The 24704-nt window shown below is 44.3% G+C and overlaps 1 protein-coding gene across 6 annotated transcripts in view; it reads left to right on the top strand.

Moving 5' to 3' along the window:
• The window catches only part of LOC126291873 (uncharacterized), a 234174-nt gene that overhangs the window by 202006 nt on the left and 7464 nt on the right, over positions 1 to 24704 (top strand). For all 6 annotated transcript variants that reach the window (XM_049985594.1, XM_049985596.1, XM_049985593.1 and 3 more), the window contains exons 8-10: positions 2776 to 2948; positions 17726 to 17881; positions 23200 to 23376. In XM_049985594.1, coding sequence (XP_049841551.1) covers positions 2776 to 2948; positions 17726 to 17881; positions 23200 to 23376 — 506 coding nt within the window. The remainder of the gene's footprint in view (positions 1 to 2775; positions 2949 to 17725; positions 17882 to 23199; positions 23377 to 24704) is intronic.

Here is a 24704-nt window from a genome sequence, read left to right as displayed (position 1 = left end):
AATAAGCAGGAGACCCGGGTTCTAATCCTGGTCCGGCATAAAATTTCAACATTCACCGTTGATTTCAATAAATGCCTGCTCACAGCCAGTGTCTGTAATACCATTGTGTTTTCATCCGTCTTAGTGTCTCAGAGTGACCCCGAGTGATTAGCAACCTTCTTTCCAAATCTAATGATTTTTGTTTGGTCGCAAAGCACTGTGGAGATGCTACCGAGATTAAGTAGAAAATTAGTGACCATTTCAGCAACCTGGCAGCAACTGAGTTTGCAGAAGGCGCAGGGAAGCTTCTAGTAGGCTACAACAAATGTTTATATTTGCTCACTGACTATGTAGAAAAACAGCTAAGATATCAAAAAATGTAAAATAATTTTTATGCTGTTTTGTCAAAAACTGGCATTTTGAGCCCATGGTTGTGTACAAAATATAGGTTGACTCTTACACAGAAGATTACAGTAATCGGACACTGCTTATTTATTTAAACAGCACCGTTGCCGGTTTCGAACCGATTGGTTCATCTTCAGACAGCTAGTACACCTTTTACATTAGATTTCAAGTAAATGGAGAAACAAAAGATGAAATCCAATGTAAAACGTGAACTACCCGTCTGAAGATGAACCTATAGGTTCGAAGCCGTTAATGGCGCTGCTTAAATAAATAAATAGCATTGCAAGAAGTGGCTGGTTGCTGTAATCCTATGTGTAAGAGTCAACCTATAAAATAAATTTTGTTTCATTATCTTGAATACAAATGTCTGAACGAAGAAACCATTCCTCCTCGGGCACATCGCATTTCCTTAAGATTCTTCCAGTGAATGTCAGTTTGTCATCTGCTTTTCCTGCAGTTTGTCTTATATCGTCATTCCGCTCTAGGATGCCTCCTGGGTACTTTGCGACAGTTACTGTTTTTGGTGAATTTTCACCAATAGCGTAATCGAACAGTAACAAACCCAAGTATGTTAACATTGTCAAGCAGGGATCTGCGATTTGTTGTAAATTTTTTACTTATGTGAGGGACTGAAAACCCACGAAATCAAGATCACACATGATATTTTCTTTATTCGAATGGATTACTAGTTGCGGCTAACAGTCTAGTCATCTTCAGATCATAAAATATTCTTCATTAGTGTTTGTGCCGTTACGGCTTCACACATCACTAAATTCTTCCTTGAAATGACAACATCTGTTGTGTACGTAGTTCCGCGTAGTCAGCGCGTACACAACTTTCCCAATAGAGCGCGCCCCGCTAAGCACAACAGCGCAGGCGCAGCGCTCGTCCATCTCCGCACTACGAGATGGCGCTGCCATAGAGACGGACCAAATTCTGCTTCCGCCAATCCGCGTATCAATGTGTAACGCAGCCAATGAGATTGCTGCTAACGTAAAACCTTTTCTCCTCGCGGATCACACTTGCGCAGTGATACCTGAACGCGCGAGGTATTATAACGAGTGTACAGACCTCCAATTAGTCAGTCTGCCTTAGTCTGTGGTCAAGTTTCAGTCTGCGCCTAATAAGATTACCATATTCCTGTACATAGCTATCAAGATAAATGAATAGACACTTTGTCAAGTATCAGAGATATGTGAGAATAAGATTAACGTACCAAGACCAAAGGAACTTGAGATTGTGAATTGTAAATAGCCTCCAGAACCAAGTTAAGTTATTTTTATGATTGTTATTATTTTAATAAATGTGATTGAAAATTAATCAAGTTCTGTTTAAAGTTGGTCACCGTCAATTTGCTACTCTAACCGTGCCAGTGGCATTTCTATCGTCTGACCTAATGGCAGAAGATAAACACGCCACGATAAAACCACGAGACATATTGCTGACACTCGCTTGCTTCGTTAGAGCGACAAGTCAAATGATCCGATGATGTGTGTTCAAATGGTTCAAATGGCTCTGAGCACTAAGCGACTTAACTTCTGAGGTCATCAGTCGCCTAGAACTTAGAACTAATTAAACCTAACTAACCTAAGGACATCACACACATCCATGCCCGAGGCACGATTCGAACCTGCGACCGTAGCAGTCGCTCGGCTCCAGACTGTAGCGCCTAGAACCGCAAGGCCACTCCGGTCGGCGATGGTGTGTATCCGAAGGTCTTACAGTACGCACACCACAACATCCATACAGCTTTTCATCATCTTGACCAGTGTCACTGAACGATGGTCGTAAAACTGGAAGTGTACATTAATGGCGAGAAATTACAGTGAAAAAAAAAGAACAATATTTGTATGTGGAACTATTCACTAAAATGTTTACATGTAAAAGACATCGTCTTACCAAAGATGCTATGCCGTTAAAACTTCATAACTGACACAATCAATATTTACGTCAAGTCGTAACGCAGATGATCATATATACATTGCCGTAACGTCCTACATTTAAGAAAGATTTCAACAATGTGATAAGCAATAATGACACCAAACTAAGCAACGTTTTATCATCTGAACATGGCTCGACTGTTAGCCGAAACTAGTAATGCATCCAAATAAAAAAAATTCATGTGCGATCGTGACTTCATGGGTTTTCTTCACTCGCTAATGTAAAAAATATCTCTTCGCCTGTTTGCGTGGAGTGGGTTGCATTTATTTACTTTCCCTCACAGCTGCCAGTCCGTGGACCAATCATAGATCCTCCACAGGGCTTCCTCCATTTCGCATTATCCTTCCTTTCTCCTGGATTACCTATTTTTGCCTTGCTTGGATATTGCACTCCCATCGCAATGCCTGGCTTGTGTGTTTGTAATGTTTGTTTTGTGTGTGCCGGAGGCAGCTTACGGACTGACAGAAGCGGCCCCGTGTGTGCTCAACTCTGAGAGGACGACCAAGAAGCAGACGACTGTGGGTAAGCCCTTACCCAACACCAGCGTCAAAGTCGTCGACGTGGAAACCTCGCGCGTTCTGGGACCTAACCAGCCTGGAGAAATAGTCACCAAGGGACCTCAGGTATGTCACATTTATTTTGCACTAGCTCAGCGACTTGTACACTGTATGGTTTGCACAGATATCTTTCTCTGCTTTTTAATCGAGTTTTTATGTTGTTCCTAAACTGCAATATGTTCTAAACTTTTCATGCTGATTAAGGCCATAGAAGCATGGTCATTTCCGAATGTACTTCTGACCAGAAACGATTCTCTTAGCTGGGGTCGCAGCTCTTTTTTAACCCTGCCTGTTGAGTTCTTCTGGTGATATTTCCATAGAAACTTGCATTTCCTAACACATATTTGTTTACAAGTCAGGTACAAATTTTCATAGAGTTAACTTTCAAAGTATTTTAATACAAAGAAATATTTTCATAAAAATTTTCATCCTGTACTTCACCCCTTAAGGGTTGAATTTCTAAACAGACTGAAACATGGGTGTTTTTACTTCCAACCGAGAAGTCCAATACCACTTTTCATGAAGGTAGCTTTAAAAAAGCCATAGTAGTACTTTAATAACTTATTTTCAAGACAAACTTTCACCCATTATTGTATCCCTCTAGTGGTCGAATTTCCAGAAATGATAAAGCATGTTTTTTCTAAGAAAATTTCTGACAAGGGAACCTAACATAACTGTCTTATTTCTAACTTCAAAATTGCCTTAATAGCGACATATTTTCAGAGAACCTTTTAGCCCCTACTTCACCCCCTTAGGAATTTGATTTCGAACAATACCTTAATACACAATGCCTACAGTATAAGATCAACAGTCTTTCAAAATTTCAAGTTTCTAACCTCAGCGGTTTTGGGCTGTGCGATGATGAGACAGTGAATCAGACAGGCCCTGTTTCACCCCCTTAGCGGCTGAATTTCCAAAAACACTGAAACACGTCATTTTTTTTCTAACCAAGAAGCCAAATAAATAGTTTCACAGATTTAGCTTTAAATTGCTTTCGTAATGAGATATTTTGATAAAACATTTCATCTCCTATTTCATCCCCATTAGGTTGAATTTTTCTACAATTTTGCCGTGTTCTTTTATGTCCAACCGAGAAGTGAAATACCGATTTTCATAGATGTGGCTTCAAAAATACTTTAGTACTTCTTCAATAATGATTTATTTTTCAAAAAAAATTGCCACTGTTTCACCCCATAGGTGTTAAATTTCTAAGAACTGTGAAGAACGAATTTCTTTATTTCCGACCGAGAAACCAAATACCAATCTTCGTAGTTCTAACTTGAAAAGTGGTTTAATAGTGACGTTCTCCCAAAAACTTTTCATGCCCAATTTCACCCCCTTTGGGGTGGAATTCCGAAAAATCCTTTCTTAAACGTATTGCCTACAGCACAAGATCAACATCTTTGCCAAATTTCAAGTTTCTATCCTTAGCGGTTTGGGCTGGGCAATGATAAGTCACTTAGTCAGTCGGCCAGTTAGTCAGTCAACATATTTCGTTATATACAGGGTGATTATAATTGAAGTTAAACTTTGAAACCGCTGTAGAATTGATGTCTGTGGTCAGAATGACGTCAAATTGTTACAAAGTATTGTCGGGGAAGGGGGAAAACGTATGGTAGAAGAAAAATAAATAGTTACAAAATGTAGCAATAGGTGGCGCTGTAAGCATCATAATTTAACAGTGTTCGACTACAAATGACAAATGAACCGTACAAGAATGCCTACGTTTGACGTTTGACGTCAAACAAACTGTACTACTCAGTGTGCATGGGTGTACAGGTGTGATACTGTTACTTACGTAAGCCTATCCACGCCGGCAAGATCGTATCACATAAGGTGGGAAAAATGGGTTTTAATTGCCCTGACGCTAAAAACCGCATAAAAATCATCACTGACATCGGTTTTAATTTTCCTGAGGCCAAAAACCGCATAAGAAGCATCAATCAAAATCAAATCGGATTAAAATTTCCGTGTGACTGTCGCAAAACACGTTCAATATGCTGTCTACCATTTTCTGCAACAAGCTGAAATCGAGGAACAGCATGTTCCACAACTGATCGAAGTGTTTCCTGGGTCACGTTCAGAACGTGCTGTGCAACGCGTGCCTTCAATACAGCTAAGTTTGCAATCGGAACACTGAACGCATCATCTTTCAGATAGCCCCACGGCCAGAAGTCACACGGACTAAGATCAGGTGATCGGGACGGCCAGGCTGTAGGGAAATTTCGGCTGATAATTCTGGCATTTCCGAAATGGCGCTTAAGCAGCTGCTTAGCTGGATTTGCAGTATGTGGAGGTGCGCCACCTTGCATAAAAATGATCCCGTCCACATATCCACGCTGTTGGAGGGCTGGATGACGTGGCTGCGCAAGAGACACCTGTACCAGTGACGCTACAGGTAACAGGAACGGAAGCACCTGTCTCTTCGAAAAAATATGGTCCCATGTTAAATGATGCCGTAAACCAGCACCAAACAGTGATCTATTCAGGATGAAGTGGTACTGGCTGACTTGCGTGTGGATTTTCCGCTCCCCATATTCGACAATTCTGTGTACTGACATATTCTGTCAGATGGAAGTGGGCATCGTCTGTGCACAAAATCTTCCACGGCCATTTCCATACGAGCAATAAATTCTAAAGCAAAAGTATCTCTTGCTCGCAGGTCAACGGGAAGCAACTCGTGCACATAGCTAATTTTGAATGGACAGCAAAGAATGAGGTTTCGTAGGATTTTATGCAATGTGCTCACGAGCAATTCTCCGTGGACTACACGTTTGCACACCAGCAGTCGTCTACTCCTGCATTTGCTGTGGTCACTGCTGTCAATGACGTCGAATCAATTCGTTTCCTCCCCCTATCAGGTTGCACACCAAAAGAACCCGTCTTTTCGAATTTTCGAGTCATTTTCTCCAGATCCACGGCAGTCATAGGATCAACGCATTTTTTTTCAAACCCCTCAGTGTCCGTAACTTCTGCAGAACGACGTGTGCACAGTCATCAATCTTATAACACAGCTTTACAAGCAGAGCGCGATCCTGCATATTGCGGAGACATGGCTTAGCCACAGCCTGAGGGATGTTTCCAGAATGACATTTCCACTCTGTAAAGTTTAGAAAGTATGAGACGGATACTGGCAGAAGTAAAGCTGTGAATAGCGGGCCTGAGTCGTGCTTCGGTAGTTCAGTTGGTAGAGCACTTGCCCGCGAAAGGCAAAGGTCCCGAGTTCGAGTCTCGGTCGAGCACACAGTTTTAATCTGCCAGGAAGTTTCATATCAGCGCACTCTCCGCTGCAGAGTGAAAATGTCATTCTGGAGACATCCCCCAGGCTGTGGCTAAGCCATGTCTCCGCAGTATCCTTTCTTTCGGGAGTGCTAGTTCTGCAAGGTTCTCAGGACGGCTTCTGTAAAGTTTGGAAAGTAGGAGACGGATACTGGCAGAAGTAAAGCTGTGAGTACGGGGCGTGAGTCGTGCTTCGGTAGCTCTGTTGATAGAGCACTTATCCGCGAATGGCAAAGGTCCTGAGTTCAAGTCTCGGTCGGGCACACAGTTTCTTTCGGGAGTGCTAGTTTTGCAAGGTTCTCAGGAGAGCTTCTGTAAAGTTTGGAAAGTAGGAGATGGATACTGGCAGAAGTAAAGCTGTGAGTACGGGGCGTGAGTCGTGCTTCGGTAACTCTGTTGGTAGAGCACTTATCCGCGAATGGCAAAGGTCCTGAGTTCAAGTCTCGGTCGGGCACACAGTTTCTTTCGGGAGTGCTAGTTTTGCAAGGTTCTCAGGAGAGCTTCTGTAAAGTTTGGAAAGTAGGAGACGGATACTGGCAGAAGTAAAGCTGTGAGTAGCGGTCGTGAGTCATGCTTCGGTAGCTCAGTTGGTAGAGTACTTGCCCGCGAAAGGCAAAGGTCCCGAGCTCGAGTCTCGGTCGGGCAGACAGTTTTAATCTGCCAGGAAGTCTCAAATGTATAGAACCCACAAATAGCAAAACAACCACCCCACTAAATAACTGAATGATTATAAGGTATGTCTTGTTTTGCCAGTACCATAAACTGGCTAGCTGCAGTTTACAGATGTCTCCTCATGGTATAATTGACTGTCTCTCTGTCACGCTAGCGTCCACACAATTAACAGAAAACCTTACTCAGGACGGCCGGACGTGGGATTGAACCGTCGTCCTCCCGAATGCGAGGCCAGTGTACTGACCACTGCGCCACCCCGCCCGCTCTCTTTCACATTTCATATGTAGTGAGTTTTTCATTTCTCGGGTTCCATACGTCAGTCGGTAAATACTGCACTGATAGAATCACGTTGTTGTCCATCTGTCTGTCTGTGTACTTGTTCGACTGTTCCAAACACTTTGTCTCAGGAACGAGTAGTGTCGAGTTGAAATTTATGTCACGTGTTAAGGTCTATAATCCCTTGGCGGTGAAAAAAGTGAACGTTCCAAATGAATGAGACCAAAAGACGCGGTCATTTATGTCACGTATTTTGATACTTGCAAAGTCATAGCGCAAAGAGAGCTTCTATTGTTCTAGAATCTCGAAATCTGGCGGAAAGCAAGATTACACTGTACATATAAAGGAAAAGATCCAGAAAAAAATCACACTGAAGAGCCAAAGAAACTACACCCCCCTAATATCTTGTAAGGCCTCCAAGAGCACGCAGAAGTGCTGCAACTTACGTGGCATGGATTCCACTACTATCTGAAGAAGTGCTGGAGCGAAATGACACCATGAATACCGCAGGGTTGTCGATAAATCCGTAAGAGTACGAGGGATTGGAGATCTCTTCAGACATGCACGTTGCAAGGCATTCCAAATATGCTCAATAATGTTCATCTAGCCGCCCTGTGTGTCCGAGCGGTTCTAGGCGCTTCAGTTCGGAACTGAGCGGCAGCTACGGTTGCAGGTTCGAATTCTGCCTCGGGCATGGATGTGTGTGATCTCCTTAAGTTAGTTAGGTTTAATTAGTTCTGAGTTCTAGGGGACTGATGACCTCAGATGTTAAGTCCCATAGTTCTCAGAGCCATTTGAACCATATTAATGTTCATGTATGGGGAGGTTGGCGGCCAGCGGAAGTGTTCAAACTCTGAAGAGTGTTCCTGGAGCCACTCTGTAGCAATTATAACGTGTGGGGAGTCGCATTGTCCTGCTGGAATTGCCGAAGTCCGTCGGAATGCACAATCCGTCGGAATACACAATGGAAATGAATCGATTCAGGTGATCAGACAGGATGCTTACTCACGTGTCATATGTCAGAGAGGTATCTAGACGTATCAGGGATCCCAACTGCACACGCCCCACACCATTACAGAGCCTCCACCAGCTTCAACAGTCCCCTGCTGACATGCAGTGTCCATGGATTCATGAGGTTGTCACCATGCCCATGCATGTCCATCCGCTCGATATAATTTGAAATGAGACTCGTCCGACCAGGCAACATCTTTCCAATTATCAATAGGCCAATGTTGGTGTTGATGGGGACAGGCGACGCGTAAAGACGAGTGGGCCTTCAGCTCGCAAAACAGATATCGATGATGCTTCGTTGAATGGTTCGCAGGCTGACACTCACTCAAGGGTTGTGCTTCTGTCACGTTCAACGATTCTCTTTAGCCGTCTTTGGTCCCGTTCTTGCAGGACCTTTTTCCGACCGCATCGATGTCGAAAATTTGATGTTTTACAGTATTCCTCATATTCACGGTGCACTCGTGATACTGGAAAGTCGCCACTTCATCGCTACCTGGAGATGTTGTGTCCCATCCCTCAGACGCCGACTATAATACCACGTTCAAACTCACTTAAATCTAGATAAAAGCAGTAATCAATCTAACAACTGCGCCAGACACTTGTTGTCTTACATGGGCGTTGTCATTCGCAGTGCCGTATTATGTCTGTTTACATATCTCTGAATTGTAATGTAATGTAATGTAATTTGTAATGTTACATGAAAAAAGAAATTTATTTCTTATCTGACTGGCTGCCTCTCCGTCCGTCTGTTAAGCCCCCTTTTCGTATTTTGGCCTACACAAGGTATAATGAAAAGGTATCCGACGTGATTATGGGTGAACGACAGGAATGAGCAGACTCGGTGTGCGGAATTTCCATTTCGGAAATCGTTAGGGAGTTCGATATTTCGAGATTCACGTGCCAAGAGTGAGCCGAGAATGCCAAATTTCAGGCTTTGCCTCTCACCACGGACAACATAGTGTCCGGAGGCCTTCACTTAACAACCGAAAGCACCGGCGTTTGTGTAATGTTGTCAGTGCTACCAGACAAGCAGCACAGCGTGAAATAACCTCATAACTCAGCGTGGGACGTACGACGAACGTAGCGTTAGGACAGTGCGCTGCTTTTCCTGATAGCGACGCCACCTGCAGCGCCTCTCCTGGTCTCGTAACCATATCGGTCGGACACTTGGCAGCTGGAAAACCGTGCCTGGTCAGATGATTCCCGATTTCAGTTGGTAAGAGCTGACGATACTGTTCGAGTGTGGCACAGACGTCACCAAGACACGCAAATTGTCTAAAAGGCACTGTACAAGGTGATGGTGGCTCCATAATGACGTGCGCTGTATTTACGAGTACATCGAACGGGCTGGGCCCTGTGGTCCAACTGAACCGATAATTCTGTTAATTGGAGACCATTTCCGGCCATTCATGTTCCCGCACAACGATGTCATGTCACCAGGTCACAGTTGGTAGCTAGTGGTTTGAAGAACATGATGCACAATTTGAGCGAATGATTCGGCCACCCAGTCGCCCGACATGAATCCTGTCGAACATTTTGTTGTTGTTGTGGTCTTCAGTCCTGAGACTGGTTTGATGCAGCTCTCCATGCTACCATATCCTGTGTAAACTTCATCTTCCAGTACCTGCTGCAGACTACCTCCTTCTGAATCTGCTTCGTGTATTCATCTCTTGTTGTCCCTCTACGATTTTTACCATCCACGCTGCCCTCCAGTACTAAATTGGTGATAGCTTGATGCCTCAGAAAATGTCCTACCAACCGATCACTTCTTCTGGTCAAGTTGTGCCACAAACTTCTCTTCTCCCCAATCCTATTCAACACTTTCTCATTAGTTATGTGATCTACCCATCTAATCTTCAGCATTCTTCTGTAGCACCACATTTCAAAAGCTTCTATTCTCTTCTTACCTAAACTATTTATCGTCCATGTTTCACTTCCATTCATGGCTACACTCCATACAAATACTTTCAGAAACGATTTCCTGACACTTAAATCTACACTCCTGGAAATGGGAAAAAGAACACATTGACACCGGTGTGTCAGACCCACCATACTTGCTCCGGACACTGCGAGAGGGCTGTACAAGCAATGATCACACGCACGGCACAGCGGACACACCAGGAACCGCGGTGTTGGCCGTCAAATGGCGCTAGCTGCGCAGCATTTGTGCACCGCCGCCGTCAGTGTCAGCCAGTTTGCCGTGGCATACGGAGCTCCATCGCAGTCTTTAACACTGGTAGCATGCCGAGCAGCGTGGACGTGAACCGTATGTGCAGTTGACGGACTTTGAGCGAGGGCGTATAGTGGGCATGCGGGAGGCCGGGTGGACGTACCGCCGAATTGCTCAACACGTGGGGCGTGAGGTCTCCACAGTACATCCATGTTGTCGCCAGTGGTCGGCGGAAGGTGCACGTGCCCGTCGACCTGGGACCGGACCGCAGCGACGCACGGATGCACGCCAAGACCGTAGGATCCTACGCAGTGCCGTAGGGGACCGCACCGCCACTTCCCAGCAAATTAGGGACACTGTTGCTCCTGGGGTATCGGCGAGGACCATTCGCAACCGTCTCCATGAAGATGGGCTACGGTCCTGCACACCGTTAGGCCGTCTTCCGCTCACGCCCCAACATCATGCAGCCCGCCTCCAGTGGTGTCGCGACAGGCGTGAATGGAGGGACGAATGGAGACGTGTCGTCTTCAGCGATGAGAGTCGCTTCTGCCTTGGTACCAATGATGGTCGTATGCGTGTTTGGTGCCGTGCAGGTGAGCGCCACAATCAGGACTGCATACGACCGAGGCACACAGGGCCAACACCCGGCATCATGGTGTGGGGAGCGATTTCCTACACTGGCCGTACACCTCTGGTGATCGTCGAGGGGACACTGAATAGTGCACGGTACATCCAAACCGTCATCGAACCCATCGTTCTACCATTCTTAGACCGGCAAGGGAACTTGCTGTTCCAACAGGACAATGCACGTCCGCATGTATCCCGTGCCACCCAACGTGCTCTAGAAGGTGTAAGTCAACTACCCTGGCCAGCAAGATCTCCGGATCTGTCCCCCATTGAGCATGTTTGGGACTGGATGAAGCGTCGTCTCACGCGGTCTGCACGTCCAGCACGAACGCTGGTCCAACTGAGGCGCCAGGTGGAAATGGCATGGCAAGCCGTTCCACAGGACTACATCCAGCATCTCTACGATCGTCTCTATGGGAGAATACCAGCCTGCATTGCTGCGAAAGGTGGATATACACTGTACTAGTGCCGACATTGTGCGTGCTCTGTTGCCTGTGTCTATGTGCCTGTGGTTCTGTCAGTGTGATCATGTGATGCTTCTGACCCCAGGAATGTGTCAATAAAGTTTCCCCTTCCTGGGACAATGAATTCACGGTGTTCTTATTTCAATTTCCAGGAGTGTATAACTCGATGTTAACAAATTTCTCTTCTTGAGAAACGTTTTCTTTGCCATTGCCAGTCTACATTTTATATCCTCTCTACTTCGACCATAATCAGTTATTTTGCTCCCCAAATAGCAAAACTCCTTTACTACTTTAAGTGTCTCATTTCCTAATCTAATTCCCTCAGTATCACCCGACTTAATTCGACTACATTCCATTATCCTTGTTTTGCTTTTGTTGATGTTCATCTTATACCCTCCTTTCAAGACACTGTCCATTCCGTTAAACTGCTCTTCCAAGTCCTTTGCTGACTCTGACAGAATTACAATGTCATCGGCGAACCTCAAAGTTTTTATTTCTTCTCCATGGATTTTAATGATTACTCCGAACTTTTCTTTTGTTTAGTGCTTGCTCAATATACAGATTGAATAACATCGGGGAGAGGCTACAACCCTCTCTTACTCCCTTCCCAACCACTGCTTTCCTTTCATGCCCCTCGACTCTTATGACTGCCATCTGGTTTCTGTAGAAATTGTAAATAGGCTTTCGCTCCCTGTATTTTACCCCTGCCACCTTCAGAATTTGAAAGAGAGTATTCTAGTCGACATAGTTAAAAGCTTTCTCCAAGTCTACAAATGCTAGAAACGTAGGTTTGCCTTTCCTTAATCTTTCTTCCAAGATAAGTGGTGGGGTCAGTATTGCCTCACGTGTTCCAACATTTCGACGGAATCCAAACTGATCTTCCCCGAGGTCGTCTTCTACCAGTTTTTCCATTCGTCTGTAAAGAATTCGCATTAGTATTTTGCAGCTGTGACTTATTAAACTGATAGTTCGGTAATTTTCACAACTGTCGACAACTGCTTTCTTTGGGATTGAAGATTTATGGAACATAATGGAGAGGTCAGTTCGTGCACAAAATTCTGCACCGACAACACTTTCGCAATTATGGACGGCTGTATAGGCAGCATCGCTCAATATTTGTGCAAGGGACTTCCAGCAACTTGTTGATTCTATGCCACAACAAATGATTAACTATGGGAGGAGTCTACAAAGCAGACACCATTTGAACGAAAGTACGCTTATTATTCAGTAAATACACTGAAGCACCAAACAAGCTCGTACAGGGATGCGTATTCTAATACAGAGCTATGTAAACAGACAGAATACGGTGCTGCGGTGGACAACACCTACATCAGACAACAAGTGTCTAGCGCAGTTGTTAGAACTGTTCCTGCTGCTACAACGGCAGGTTACCAGGATTTAAGTCAGTTTGAACGTGGTGTTATAGTCGGTACCCGAGCGACGGGACTCAGCATCTCCGAGGTAGCGGAGGTAGCGATGAAGTGGGGGTTTTCTCGTGCCACCATTTCACGAGTGTACCGTGGAAATCAGGAATCCGGTAAAACATCAAATCTCCGACATCGCTGCGGCCGGAAAAGATCCTGCTCGAACACGACCAAAGGCAACTGGAGAGAATCGTTCGATGTGAGAGAAATGCAACCTTTCCGCAAATGGCTGCAAATTTCAATGCTGGGCCATCAACAAGTTTCAGAGAGCGAACCATAAAAAGAAACATCATCTATATGGGCTTTCGGAGCGGAAGGCCCACTCGTGTACCCTTGATAACTGCACGACGCAAAGCTTAACGCCTCGCCTGAGCCCGTCAACACCGACATTCGAATGTTGATAATTGGAAACATTTCACCTGGTCGGACGAATCTCGTTTGAAATTGTACTGAGCGGATGGACGTATAAGGATATGAAGAGAATCTCATGAATCCATGGGCCCTGCATGTCAACAGGGAACTGTTGGAGCCTGTGGAGGCTTTGCAATGGTGTGGGAGGTGTGCAGTTGGAGTGATATGGGACTCCTGATACGTCTAGGTGACACATACGTAAACATCCTGTCTGATCACCTGCATGCATTCATGTCCATTGTGTATTCCGACGGACTTGGACAATTCCAGCAAGACAATGCGAACTCCACACATCCAGAATTGCTACAGAGTGACTCAAGGAACACTCTTCTGTGTTTAAACACTGCCGATGGCCACTGAACTCCCCAGACATGAACATTATTGAGCATATCTGGGATGTCTTGCAACATGCTGTTCAGAAGAGATCTCCATCCCCTCGTACCCTTCCGGATTTATCGACAGCCCTGCAGGATTCATGGTGTCACTTCCCTCCACCACTACTTCAGATTTTAGTCGAGTCCATGCCACGTCGTGTTGCGGCACCTCTGCGTCTTCGCCGTGGCCCAACACTATCTTAGGCAGGCGAACAAGTTTATTTGGCTCTTCAGTGTAGTACAGCCGAACCTGAAAACATACTCCTATCGTGTCACCGGTAACAGCAGTAGTGATATACACCTAGAGGAAGTCCTGTTTTCACAATATTTTATTTTTAGAAGAATGAAAGTGTCACAGAGAATGTCTTTTTAACTTCGTATGAACTCTTTGGCTTTTAATATTTTACATGTCTTATGGAATATTCATCCTTGCATATTAATTGGTTCATCTTCAGAATTTACCAAAAAACTGAAAAATTATCACACTTATTATAAGATATGTGTAATTAGAAAATGAAGCACCGCATACGCTACCCCAATGCTGTTTTCATTTAATACTTCATACTAATCATTTATTTATCTAGCTTTAGGGAGGGTGCTATCAGCAGCATGTGTGTTCGGAACGTTAAAATCTATTTATCATGAGTATTAACGTTAATTTACATCCCTTCAGGCGAAAAATTTTGATAAATTGGCTGTGTCCTAGAAGGTCATCCACTTTCTGAACACCTGAGGATGCCCAACTTCCTGCCTGATGTCTACCGGAAATATGTTGAATACATTCATAGCAGACCATAGAACTTAAGTTTTTAGCTTAGGGGTGCATATTCTACATGGGAAGTACGTTTATTCCTCGTACTGTAACTATGAACTTCCCATTTCATTCAAAGTTCATAATTATTTTTAACCACAAGTACCGCTACCAAGTACATATTCAGTTGAGTTTAATAATAATAATGAGTCTCTAGAGGCTTCTGCAAGAGGTTTAATTAACGACTGTATACAATATTCATACCACACGCGTGTGTAGAATTAACACCTTTTTACCTTAGCTGCATGACCAATATGCTATCATGCTTCATTCAAAGTTCATAATTATTTTTAACCACAAGTACCGCTACCAAGTACATATTCAATTGAGTTTAATAATAATAATGAGTCTCTAGAGGTTTCTGCAAGAGATTTAATTAACGACTGTATACAATATTCATACCACACGCGTGTGTAGAATTAACACCTTTTTACCTTAGCTGCATGACCAATATGCTATCATGCTGCAGTGCTGAGCAAAGGAATGAAAGGATGACAAGGAGGATAGCAATACTGTTTTTGCAGATTAACACAGTGACAACAGATTTCTATTTCCATAGCTGGCATGAAGCTTTTCGACTGAGTTAATGTAACAGTTTCTGAGTATAGTGCCACGGAGTTTCAATAATGTGTTCATTATCTCTGATTCGGTACCTGTAAGTCGTTTTTATTATTTTGCAATGGAATAATATTACTTCTCTTTCTAATATTATGAATTAGAATGTTTCCTGCGAATCAGTTTTAAAGATTGTTCCATTTTTCTCCTTACTGTCTCTAGCCTGGATGTGTTTCGGTCCTTCTACTAGTGCACATGTGTTCTAAACATTCATGGTGGTGTCTGTTTGTTCTATATCGTGTCTCCCTACCACTTTCGCGCAACGACGCTCTGAGCGTGTTTTTTAGGGAATTGACTAGTTTGAACCTGGGACCTGTTGCTGGTAAGGAGACGCCAGACCACACATGACATGTAGAATTCAGAAGAGTTCAGTGAGACTAGCGATGATATAAGCAAATACTTAATGATCTCAGCGTCAGCTCCACTACACTCCCTGTAAAAGAATCTTAATACTAAACTAAATTTAGTGGAAGGGGTTCAAGGCTTTCCAATTTTTTATTAGCTGGTAAAATAACGTCGAAAAAGCAGTTAAGTTTACCATTGGAAATTTTATTCTACTCACAAAACATTGTTTATAAATTGCACTATTGATAAAAGGAAGTGTTGTAATAAAAGATGGTAAAAGCCAACTGCGTTCAACAAAAATGTGAACGAATATTCCCTGAATGGGTTTCCAAGTTCTACAATGGATCGAAGGATGACCTATGCCATATCACATCTATAATCTAGGTTTAAATTAAGTTTCACAAAAGAGAAAACTATCAAAAGCGTCTACAGTGACCCTCAATTATCTTTAATTACTTATCTAACTTGTCGTAAATTACAGTGGCTGATGTGGCTTCTCAATAATTATATAATAGAGAAATCATCACGTTTCAGATTTTTACTTCAAGTGGCAAATGTGAACACCATGAGTTTTAATTAACGATCGACACTAGTATAACCCAAAAAAGGGGGAGTAACGGATGAGACTTCTGCAGTTCTGAGTGAAGCCTTATGCGCTCAAAAATGCGTTCATTACCTTGTCGGTATTTAGGCAGCGTCAAGGCAGCGACGGGTAGCACAGCTCCGCTCACCTCGCCATCTCGGAAGCAACTCTCTCTAACTTCTCCTTACTACAATTTACCGAAGTTGGTCTAAGAAAAACTATCTGGTTGTGTTTTCATCTGACCAATCAGGATCTCAATGTTAACCTTAAGTTCCGCCTACAAAAATTCTGTCTATCCAATGAGAAACGTTATACTTTTCGTGGTGGGGCAATGTTTTTAAAGTTTGCAACGTAACAGAGACGCGAAAAAGTCTTACGCTAAAACCTGCAGCTGGTGTGGTCCTTTTAGCGTTATCGTAAGATCTATACTGTTCTTCTGGAGGGCTCTATCTTTTAACATGGGCTGGGGGGTGGTCCTTGACGTAACAGAGACGCGAAAAAGTCTCACGCTAAAACTTGTGGGTGGTAGTGGCCCTTTTTGTGCTATCGTAAGATCTATACTGTTTTTCTGGAGGGCTCTAGCTTTTAACATGGGCTGGGGGGGGGGAGGGTGGGAGGGGGTGGTCCTTGACGTAACAGTGACGTGAAACAGTCTCACGCTAAAACGTGCTGGTGGTGTCGTCATAATGGTTAGCTGGCGACGTGGGTGTCCAGTCCGTCCGTTATCGTATGGGCCTTCTAGCTTAACACGGTTCTGCTCTCGGCTTCTGTTCTCGTTTCTCCCCTTATAACTGCGCCGGTCTCACAGTGGGAAGGTACGACATGCATTTAGGCATTCTTGTGTTAGTCTGTGGTATTCCGTTTGCTCACTCGTTACTCGTATTACTTTGGTTCATTTAATGTCACGATTTAGTCGGAGCTATGTGACGTACTACTGGATTTGCTTATCATGTCAGGGTTTTCATGGAAGGTGTTGGATTTGACTGACACCTTTCAGTGTCAATCATCTCAGCTTTTGAAGAACTGCCAAAAGTCTTTAGTAAGATATACATGCAGGTAAAGAATAGTAATGAACCCTCCTCGTTCCCCATGAAAGAACTGGAAAATATTATTATTTACATTTATTCAAGCACAAGTCATTTTTGCAAAGTCATTAAACATGTATGGATAATGGATAGAGATAAGTCGATTAAAAGTAAATTAATTCACGCACGTAATTGCAAGGATAGTTTCCAGAACGAGATTTTCACTCTGCAGTGGAGTGTGCGCTGATATGAAACTTCCTGGCAGATTAAAACTGTGTGCTGGACCTAGACTCGAACTCGGGACCTTTGCCTGTCCAGCACACAGTTGTAATCCGCCAGAAGTTTCATATCAGCGCACCCTCCGCTGCAGACTGAAACTCTCATTCTGGAAACATCCCCTAGGCTGTGGCTAAGCCATGTCTCCGCAATATCCTTTCTTTCAGGAATGCTAGTTCTGCAAGTTTCGCAGGAGAGCTTCTGTAAAGTTTGGAAAGTAGGAGACGAGGTACTGGCAAAAGTAAAGCTGTGAAGACGGAGCGTGAGTCGTGCTTGGGTAGCTCAGTTGGTAGAGCACTTGCGCGCGAAAGGCAAAGGTCCAGAGTTCGAGTCTCGGTTCAGCACACAGTTTTAATCTGCCAGGAAGTTGGTAGGATAGTGTTTGAGTGATAAATGTATTGTGCCTGAGGGTTTTACCTTTTCCATTACACTGCCCCACTTGCAGTCATTTATTATCCGCTGGTCGCACGTATGTTTCAGGTGATGCTGGGATACTATAACAACGCAAAAGCGACTGCAGAGACCCTCAGTGCCGACGGTTGGTTACGAACCGGGGACATCGGTTACTACGACGCAGACTCCGACTTTTACATTGTTGACAGGATAAAGGAGCTGATCAAGGTCAAGGGTTTCCAGGTAAAGTAATAACCATTACACCTTGTCTACTGTCTCAGTTAATTATCTCACCTGTTACTCGTAAATCGATATCTACTCCACATCCCTTCCTCGGTGTATCCAAGATAGAAGCGGCCAAGCCGTACCATCTCGTCCAGGTTCTCCCGTTCCCCGATCACCTGATCTTGCGGTCACCCTTGATTCTCACAGTATCCGTTGTAGCTTGAAAGTGCTGTGAGAGTTTCTTCGACGTTGCTTAAGCAAAGCACTCCGTATCTGTGAAAGAAAGGCAGTGTGTAGCTCAAGCTTACATTCGCAATGGTTAATCGAAGAAGATTCGTGAAACTTTTCATGAACAGTTCCTGAAATACAGTACTGAGATGTTCAGACCAGTGATGTTCTGTCTAGTTGTGATTCAAATCGAACTCTGTAAGTGTTTACAGCCATTTCGCAGCAAATTACTCCTTGCCCCTCAAAAATCTGTCAGATGGCTTAGGAAACAGATGTTAAACGTACACTCCGCGCCAGATATGTGAAAGCTACGCGAGTGTTGCAGTGTGACTGCTGCGTGGCCACTGCGCAAGCGCAGAGGTACTGTTCAGCACTAATACATATTGCTGCCTTCAGCTTGCCACGTGTTCCGTTGTGTGTTTTTCCGAGTTTGTATTGCTAGTGCGCAGTGACTTCAGACTGATATTAATTCGCCTATTAGTACTCCAAAATTGAAAGGCAGGAAACTGAATACTCAGTCACGGGAGATTGTACATTACGTTTTAACGTTTGTGGAATGTGAGTCCACTGAGTTTGACAGAGAGCGCAAGTGGCCACTGGTGTTTCACATAGGATTATCCAGAAAATTAAAACGGAAAGCGGGCTCCGGTATCTGGTGCAGAAAGGAAATTTGTGACTCTAAACGCAGAGCAGCCATAGACACTGATATATTTATGGAATATTCCTTCGGATCTTGGAGGAACACAGATATATGTATATAACTTAAATACAAAGTAGTAATGTTCCACAATAATATTTATTGTTCGTTATCAACCGGCTTTCGGCTTCTTAGGCCGTCGTCAAATAACTTAATGTTGAACAGATAGTCCACACAATTTCAGTGAGATTCATAGCTGTAAAAATTTCAGATATCTTTGTACACCATTCTTTGTACAGTTATGACTTGTCATTGAAGTTATGGGGACTATCTGTTCAACATTAAGTTATCTGACGATGGCCTAAGAAGCCGGTTCATAACGAACTAATAAATATTATTGTAGAACGTTAATAGGTTGTATTCATGTTATTAATATAGATATATTTGATGAGGCCATTGTTAGAAAAACTTATTACAATTTTTATTTGACCGAAAAATGGGTGCTTACAGTGAAAAGGATGAAACAAAAGTTGATAGAAGCTGTATGTTTTCAAAGTAGCAGCACTGGTGTAATTTGGTTTTTCGCTGAAAAAAAAAAATCAAGCAGGCTCATATTTTTAGAGATAAATGACATACGAGAAAAAATAAGTGCGTATTTGAAGCAATTAAAAAAATTAGGGCGGAAAACATTGTTTCAACAAAATGTTCAAAAGTGTGAATTCCTAAGGGAACAAACTTCTTAGGTCATCGATCCCTAGACTTACACACTACTGAAGTTAACTTATGCTAAGAACAACACACACACCCGTGTCCGAGGGAGGACTCGAACCTCCGGCCGCGCAGTCCGTGACATGGCGCCTTAAACCGCGCGGCCACTCCGGCGCGGCAGACATTGTTTACGTTGATGACATTTTCATGTTATCATCACATGTAAGTGGGAAATCTTGGGACGACAATACGAGCCACGGTCTCCTCAAACCAGTATCAAAGGACAACGCCTAATAATAATTCGTGCAGGTGGTGCAAATGGCCTTATTGCTAATGCGTTTGTCTTGTGGAAGTGAAATCAAGGAATCGGAAATTACCACTGCCACTTGAACCAACAAAACTGTGAAAAGTGGTCGACAGAAAAGGTAATTCCCAATTTAAAACCTAACTCTGTATTAATCTTCGACAATGTTGCTTATCACAACGCTAATATAAACAAAGTTCCAACGTCTAATTGAATTAAGGATGATATCAGTAAGTGGATGACAAAGGAACGTGTCCCATTCTTGGATGACATGCTGAAACCTGTTCTGTACGGGCCTGTTCGAAGAACCAAGCCAAGGAACATCGAGTATTCCTTCGATAAGATTCACGTTGCTTTACGCCTTCCTCCTTATCACCCGAAATTAAACCCAGTAGCGAGTATTTGCTCTATTGTGAAAGGTCGGGCAGCTTTTAAGAACGTTTTCTGCAACGTAACATACAGGGTGAGTCAAGAGGAGAGGTACATGCTTTGACGGGCGATAATACTGGTGATTCTGAACAAAAAACTTCTGATAAACAAACGCCCTTTTCTTAACCGTCTGCGGGTAAACCAATGAAAACAGCTAGGAATGGGAAAGGCGCAGGCGACGGTAAATTAAGATACTGTTATGTTATGGTTTGTTTAATTGTGTACGTTTCCTCAAAGAACAAGTTCCAGCAGTCTGCCGTCAGCTTCAATGCATGTTGCTGACCTTGCAGACAGGTATTGTGTCGCCGATCGGAGCTCAGTTTCGGATTCCTTTACCTGGGCACAAGCATGTAAAATACGAGCGAGAAGGTCCTCTCTCGTGTCCACTCTGGGTTTGTAGACGTCGGTCTTCAGCCACCCCCACGAACAGTAATCCACTGGGGTAAGACCGGGTGACCTCGGTGTCCAAGCAATGACTCCACAGCGACCGATCCACTGACCAGGATACGTCGTGTTGAGATGCGGAATTTGTAGGAGCTCCGTTATGCTGAAATTACATTACGACCCTGTGCTGCCAAAGGGACGTCCTCCGGATATTCTGGTAACACATTTCGAAGAAACTCAAGATACCGTCTCTCAGTAAGACAATGTAAAACAACTGGACCGATGAGTTGGTCATCAATAATACCGCATCACACGTGGACTCAGAAACGACGTTGAAAATTCTTTTCCACAGTAGCGTGCACATTTTCATTTGCCCATACATGAGGGTTGGGCGTGTTGTTGATTCCGTTGCGGGTAAGTGTTAACTCATCAGTGAACAGAATAGGTGGAATTAATGGCTCATTAGTAATGATCCATTGACATAACTCTTGCCGGGCGGCAGCATCTCCTTCATGCATATGTTGTACACTCTGCCCATGAAAGGGCGTATCACTCGTGTTTGTGGAATACCAAGTTGGGCAGCAATTCTTCTACATTTCCATCTACATACATACTCCGCAATCCACCATACGGTGCGTGGCGGAGGGTACCTCGTACCACAACTAGCATCCTCTCTCCCTGTTCCACTCCCAAACAGAACGAGGGGAAAATGACTACCTCTATGCCTCTGTACGAGTCCTATCTTATCATTAATTTACACTTACCTATATTTAGAGTTAGCTGCGATTCTTTACACCAATCACAAATCCTATCCAAGTCATCTTGTATCCTCCTACAGTCACTCAACGACGACACCTTCCAGTACACCATAGCATCATCAGCAAAAAGCCGCACATCGCTATCCACCCTATCCAAAAAATCATTTATGTAGATAGAAATCAACCGCGGACCTACCACACTTCCAGCATGAAAATGTAACACAGCTCGGAACGTACCTGCGTCATTTGAAGAGGCCCAGGATTAATTTACTATACTCCGCTGGTCACCAAACTTCATCGATATAAACCAAGCGAGAGTCTGTGGGACCACTTCAATCGCGCCATGGACTCACAGCCAAAGAAATGTAAAGTAGCCGGCCGTGCGACTGCAGTCGGTATGGCCACGCGTCCCTATAGGCATGTCATACTAGAGCTGACATGTAATTACATTTTCACGCAATTTGGGTGCATAGATCCTGAGAAATCAGTACCCAGAACAACCACCTCTGGCCTTAATAACGGACTTGATACGCCTGGGCATTGAGTCAAACAGAGCTTGGATGGCATGCACAGGTACAGCTTTCCATGCAGCTTCAACACGATACCACAGTTCATCAAGAATAGTCACTGGCGTATTGTGACGAGCCAGTTGCTGGTCCACCATTGACCAGACGTTTTCAGTTGGTGAGAGATCTGGAGAATGTGCTGGCCAGGGCAGCAGTCGAACATTTTCTGCATCCAGAAAGGCCCGTACAGGACCTGCAACATGCGCTCGTGCATTATCTTGTTGAAATTTAGAGTATCGCAGGGATCGAATGAAGGGTAGAGCCAAGGGGTGGTAACACATCTGAAATGTAACGTCCACTGTTCAAAGTGCCGTCAATGCGAAGTGACCGAGACGTGTAACCAATGGCAACCCATACCATCACACCGGGTGATATGCCAGTATGGCGATGACGAACACACGCTTCCAATGTGCGTTCACCGCGATGTCACCAAACACGGATGCGACCATCATGATGCTGTAAACAGAACCTGGATTCATCCGAAAAAAATGGCGCTTTGCCATTCGTGCATCCAGGTTCGTCGTTGAGTACACCATCGCACGCGCTCCTGTCTGTGATGCAACGTCAAGAGTAACCGCAGCCATGTTGTCCGAGCTGATAGTCCATACTGCTGCAAACGTCTTCAAACTATTCGTTCAGATGGTTGTTGTCTCGCAAACGTCCCCATCTGTTCACTCAGGGATCGAGACGTGGCTGCACGATCTGTTACAGCCATGCGGATAAGATGCCTGTTATCTCGACTGCTAGTGATACGAGGCCGTTGGGATCGAACACGGCGTTCTGTACTACCCTCTTAAACCCACAGATTCGATATTCTGCTAAAAGTCACTGGATCTCGACCAACGCGAGCAGCAATGTCACGTTACGATAAACCGCAATCGCGATAGGCTACAATCCGACCTTTATCAAAGTCGGAAACGTGATGGTACGCATTTCTCCTCCTTACAAGAGGCATCACAACAATGTTTCATTAGGCAACATCTATTAACTGCTGTTTGTGTATGAGAAATCGGTTGGAAACTTTCCTCATGTCAGCACGTTGTAGGTGTCACCACCGGCGGCAACCTCGTGTGAATGCTCTGAAAAGATAATCATTTGCCAATCACAGCATCTTCTTCCTGTCGATTAAATTTAGAATCTGTAGCACGTCCTCTTCGTGGTGTAGCAATTTTAATGTCCAGTATTATAATACAGACGTAACTTTTCGCTTTCCAAACATTGTTTTCGGCTGAGAAAAAAAAAATGCGGTACAATAGTTAATGGGCAACCCTCGTATTTGTACCTGAGGGAGGTGTGCTGTACAGTATTGATGGATGCTACAGGTGCCGCCGGCGGAACTGGAGGAGATCCTGCGCAGCCATCCTGCCGTCGAGGAGGCGGCAGTGGTGGGCGTGCCTGACGAGAGGAGCGGCGAGGTTCCCCGGGCCTACGTGGTGCTCAAGAAGAAGGCCCAGCAGGTGGTCACGCCGCAGGACGTCGCCAAGTTTGTTGATGCCAAGGTAGGCCCCGCTGTCTTAAGCCTGGAGACTGCTCTGTACAGCTCTCCCCACTGGCCTGTCCCGTACACGGCACGAGTGCTGCCACTTACATCCATTTCAAACTGCTCGCTGTTGTCAAGGTTTGGTCTGCCTCTACAATTTTTACCCCAGTAATGTCTCCGCCAAGACCAAAACAAGTTGTTCTTGTTGCCACCAGGCACAGATAAAGTACGAGGGTCAGTCAAAAAGTAATGCCTCCTTTTTTTTCTACGTTTAATTGTCAGGAAATTTAAATGCAATTACATAGGTTGAAAACCACAACATTGAGGATCATTTTGTCATTTTTCAATGTAATCTCCGCCCATCTCTACAGTTTTGGTCCATCTTTGAACAAGGGCATGTATCCCAGCACGGTAAAAATCACAGCTCTGCCATTGATTTTGTTGGGCGAACTCGCTGAAGACGTGCTTTAAGTTTTTTGAGGGTTGTGACGTATTGAACAGAATTTATTGTGCATCCCTGCTCCAAAAAATCAACCAGAATCACACCCTCTGTATCCCAGAAAACTGTTGCCATAACTTTCCCTGCCGATCGCACAGTTTTGAATTTTTTCTTCCTCGGCGAGCTTGTGTGACGCCACTCCATTGACTGCCTCTTTGATTCGGGTTCAAAAAAATGCACCCATGTTTCGTCCCCGGTCACAATTTTTTTCAGAAACTCATCTCCCTCCAAACGGAAGCGCTGCAAGTCTTGGGAGGCTATTGTTTTCCTTGCCTCTTTATTCTGATCGGTTAACATTCTTGGAACCCACCGTGCACAAACTTTTGAGTACCCCAATTGTTTAATAATCGTGATCACACTGCCTTTACTAAGAGAAATAATGCGACACACTTCATCTGCAGTCACCCGACGGTCACCACGAATGATGTCATCAACTTGCTGAATGTTGTGTGGAGTCACTGCACTCACCGGCCTGCCGCTCCGCTTTTCGTCAGTCAACGGTGTTTGCCCTTCAGCTTCCTTACAACGACGAACCCATCGTCTAACACTGCTGACATCCACTGTCACAACACCATACACCTTCTGCAGTCTTTCATGAATGCGTATGGGCGTTTCACCTTCTGCATTCAAGAATTCAATCACACAACGCTGTCTCAAACGAACATCGATGTCGGCCATCTTACAAACTTCTGCTGTGCTGCCACCTGTTGACACAGAAAGTTACTACTGCAGTGGATTGCAGAAGAAGGTTTGAGGAATGGCGCCAAATTCAAATTTTTCACTTAACTTAATTTTTTTAAGTAGAAAAAAAATGGGAGGCATTACTTTTTGACCGACCCTCGTATCGT

This window comes from Schistocerca gregaria, chromosome 9 (assembly GCF_023897955.1).
Source record: "Schistocerca gregaria isolate iqSchGreg1 chromosome 9, iqSchGreg1.2, whole genome shotgun sequence".
NCBI lineage: Eukaryota > Metazoa > Arthropoda > Insecta > Orthoptera > Acrididae > Schistocerca > Schistocerca gregaria.
This window is presented reverse-complemented; position numbering and strand designations above follow the sequence as displayed.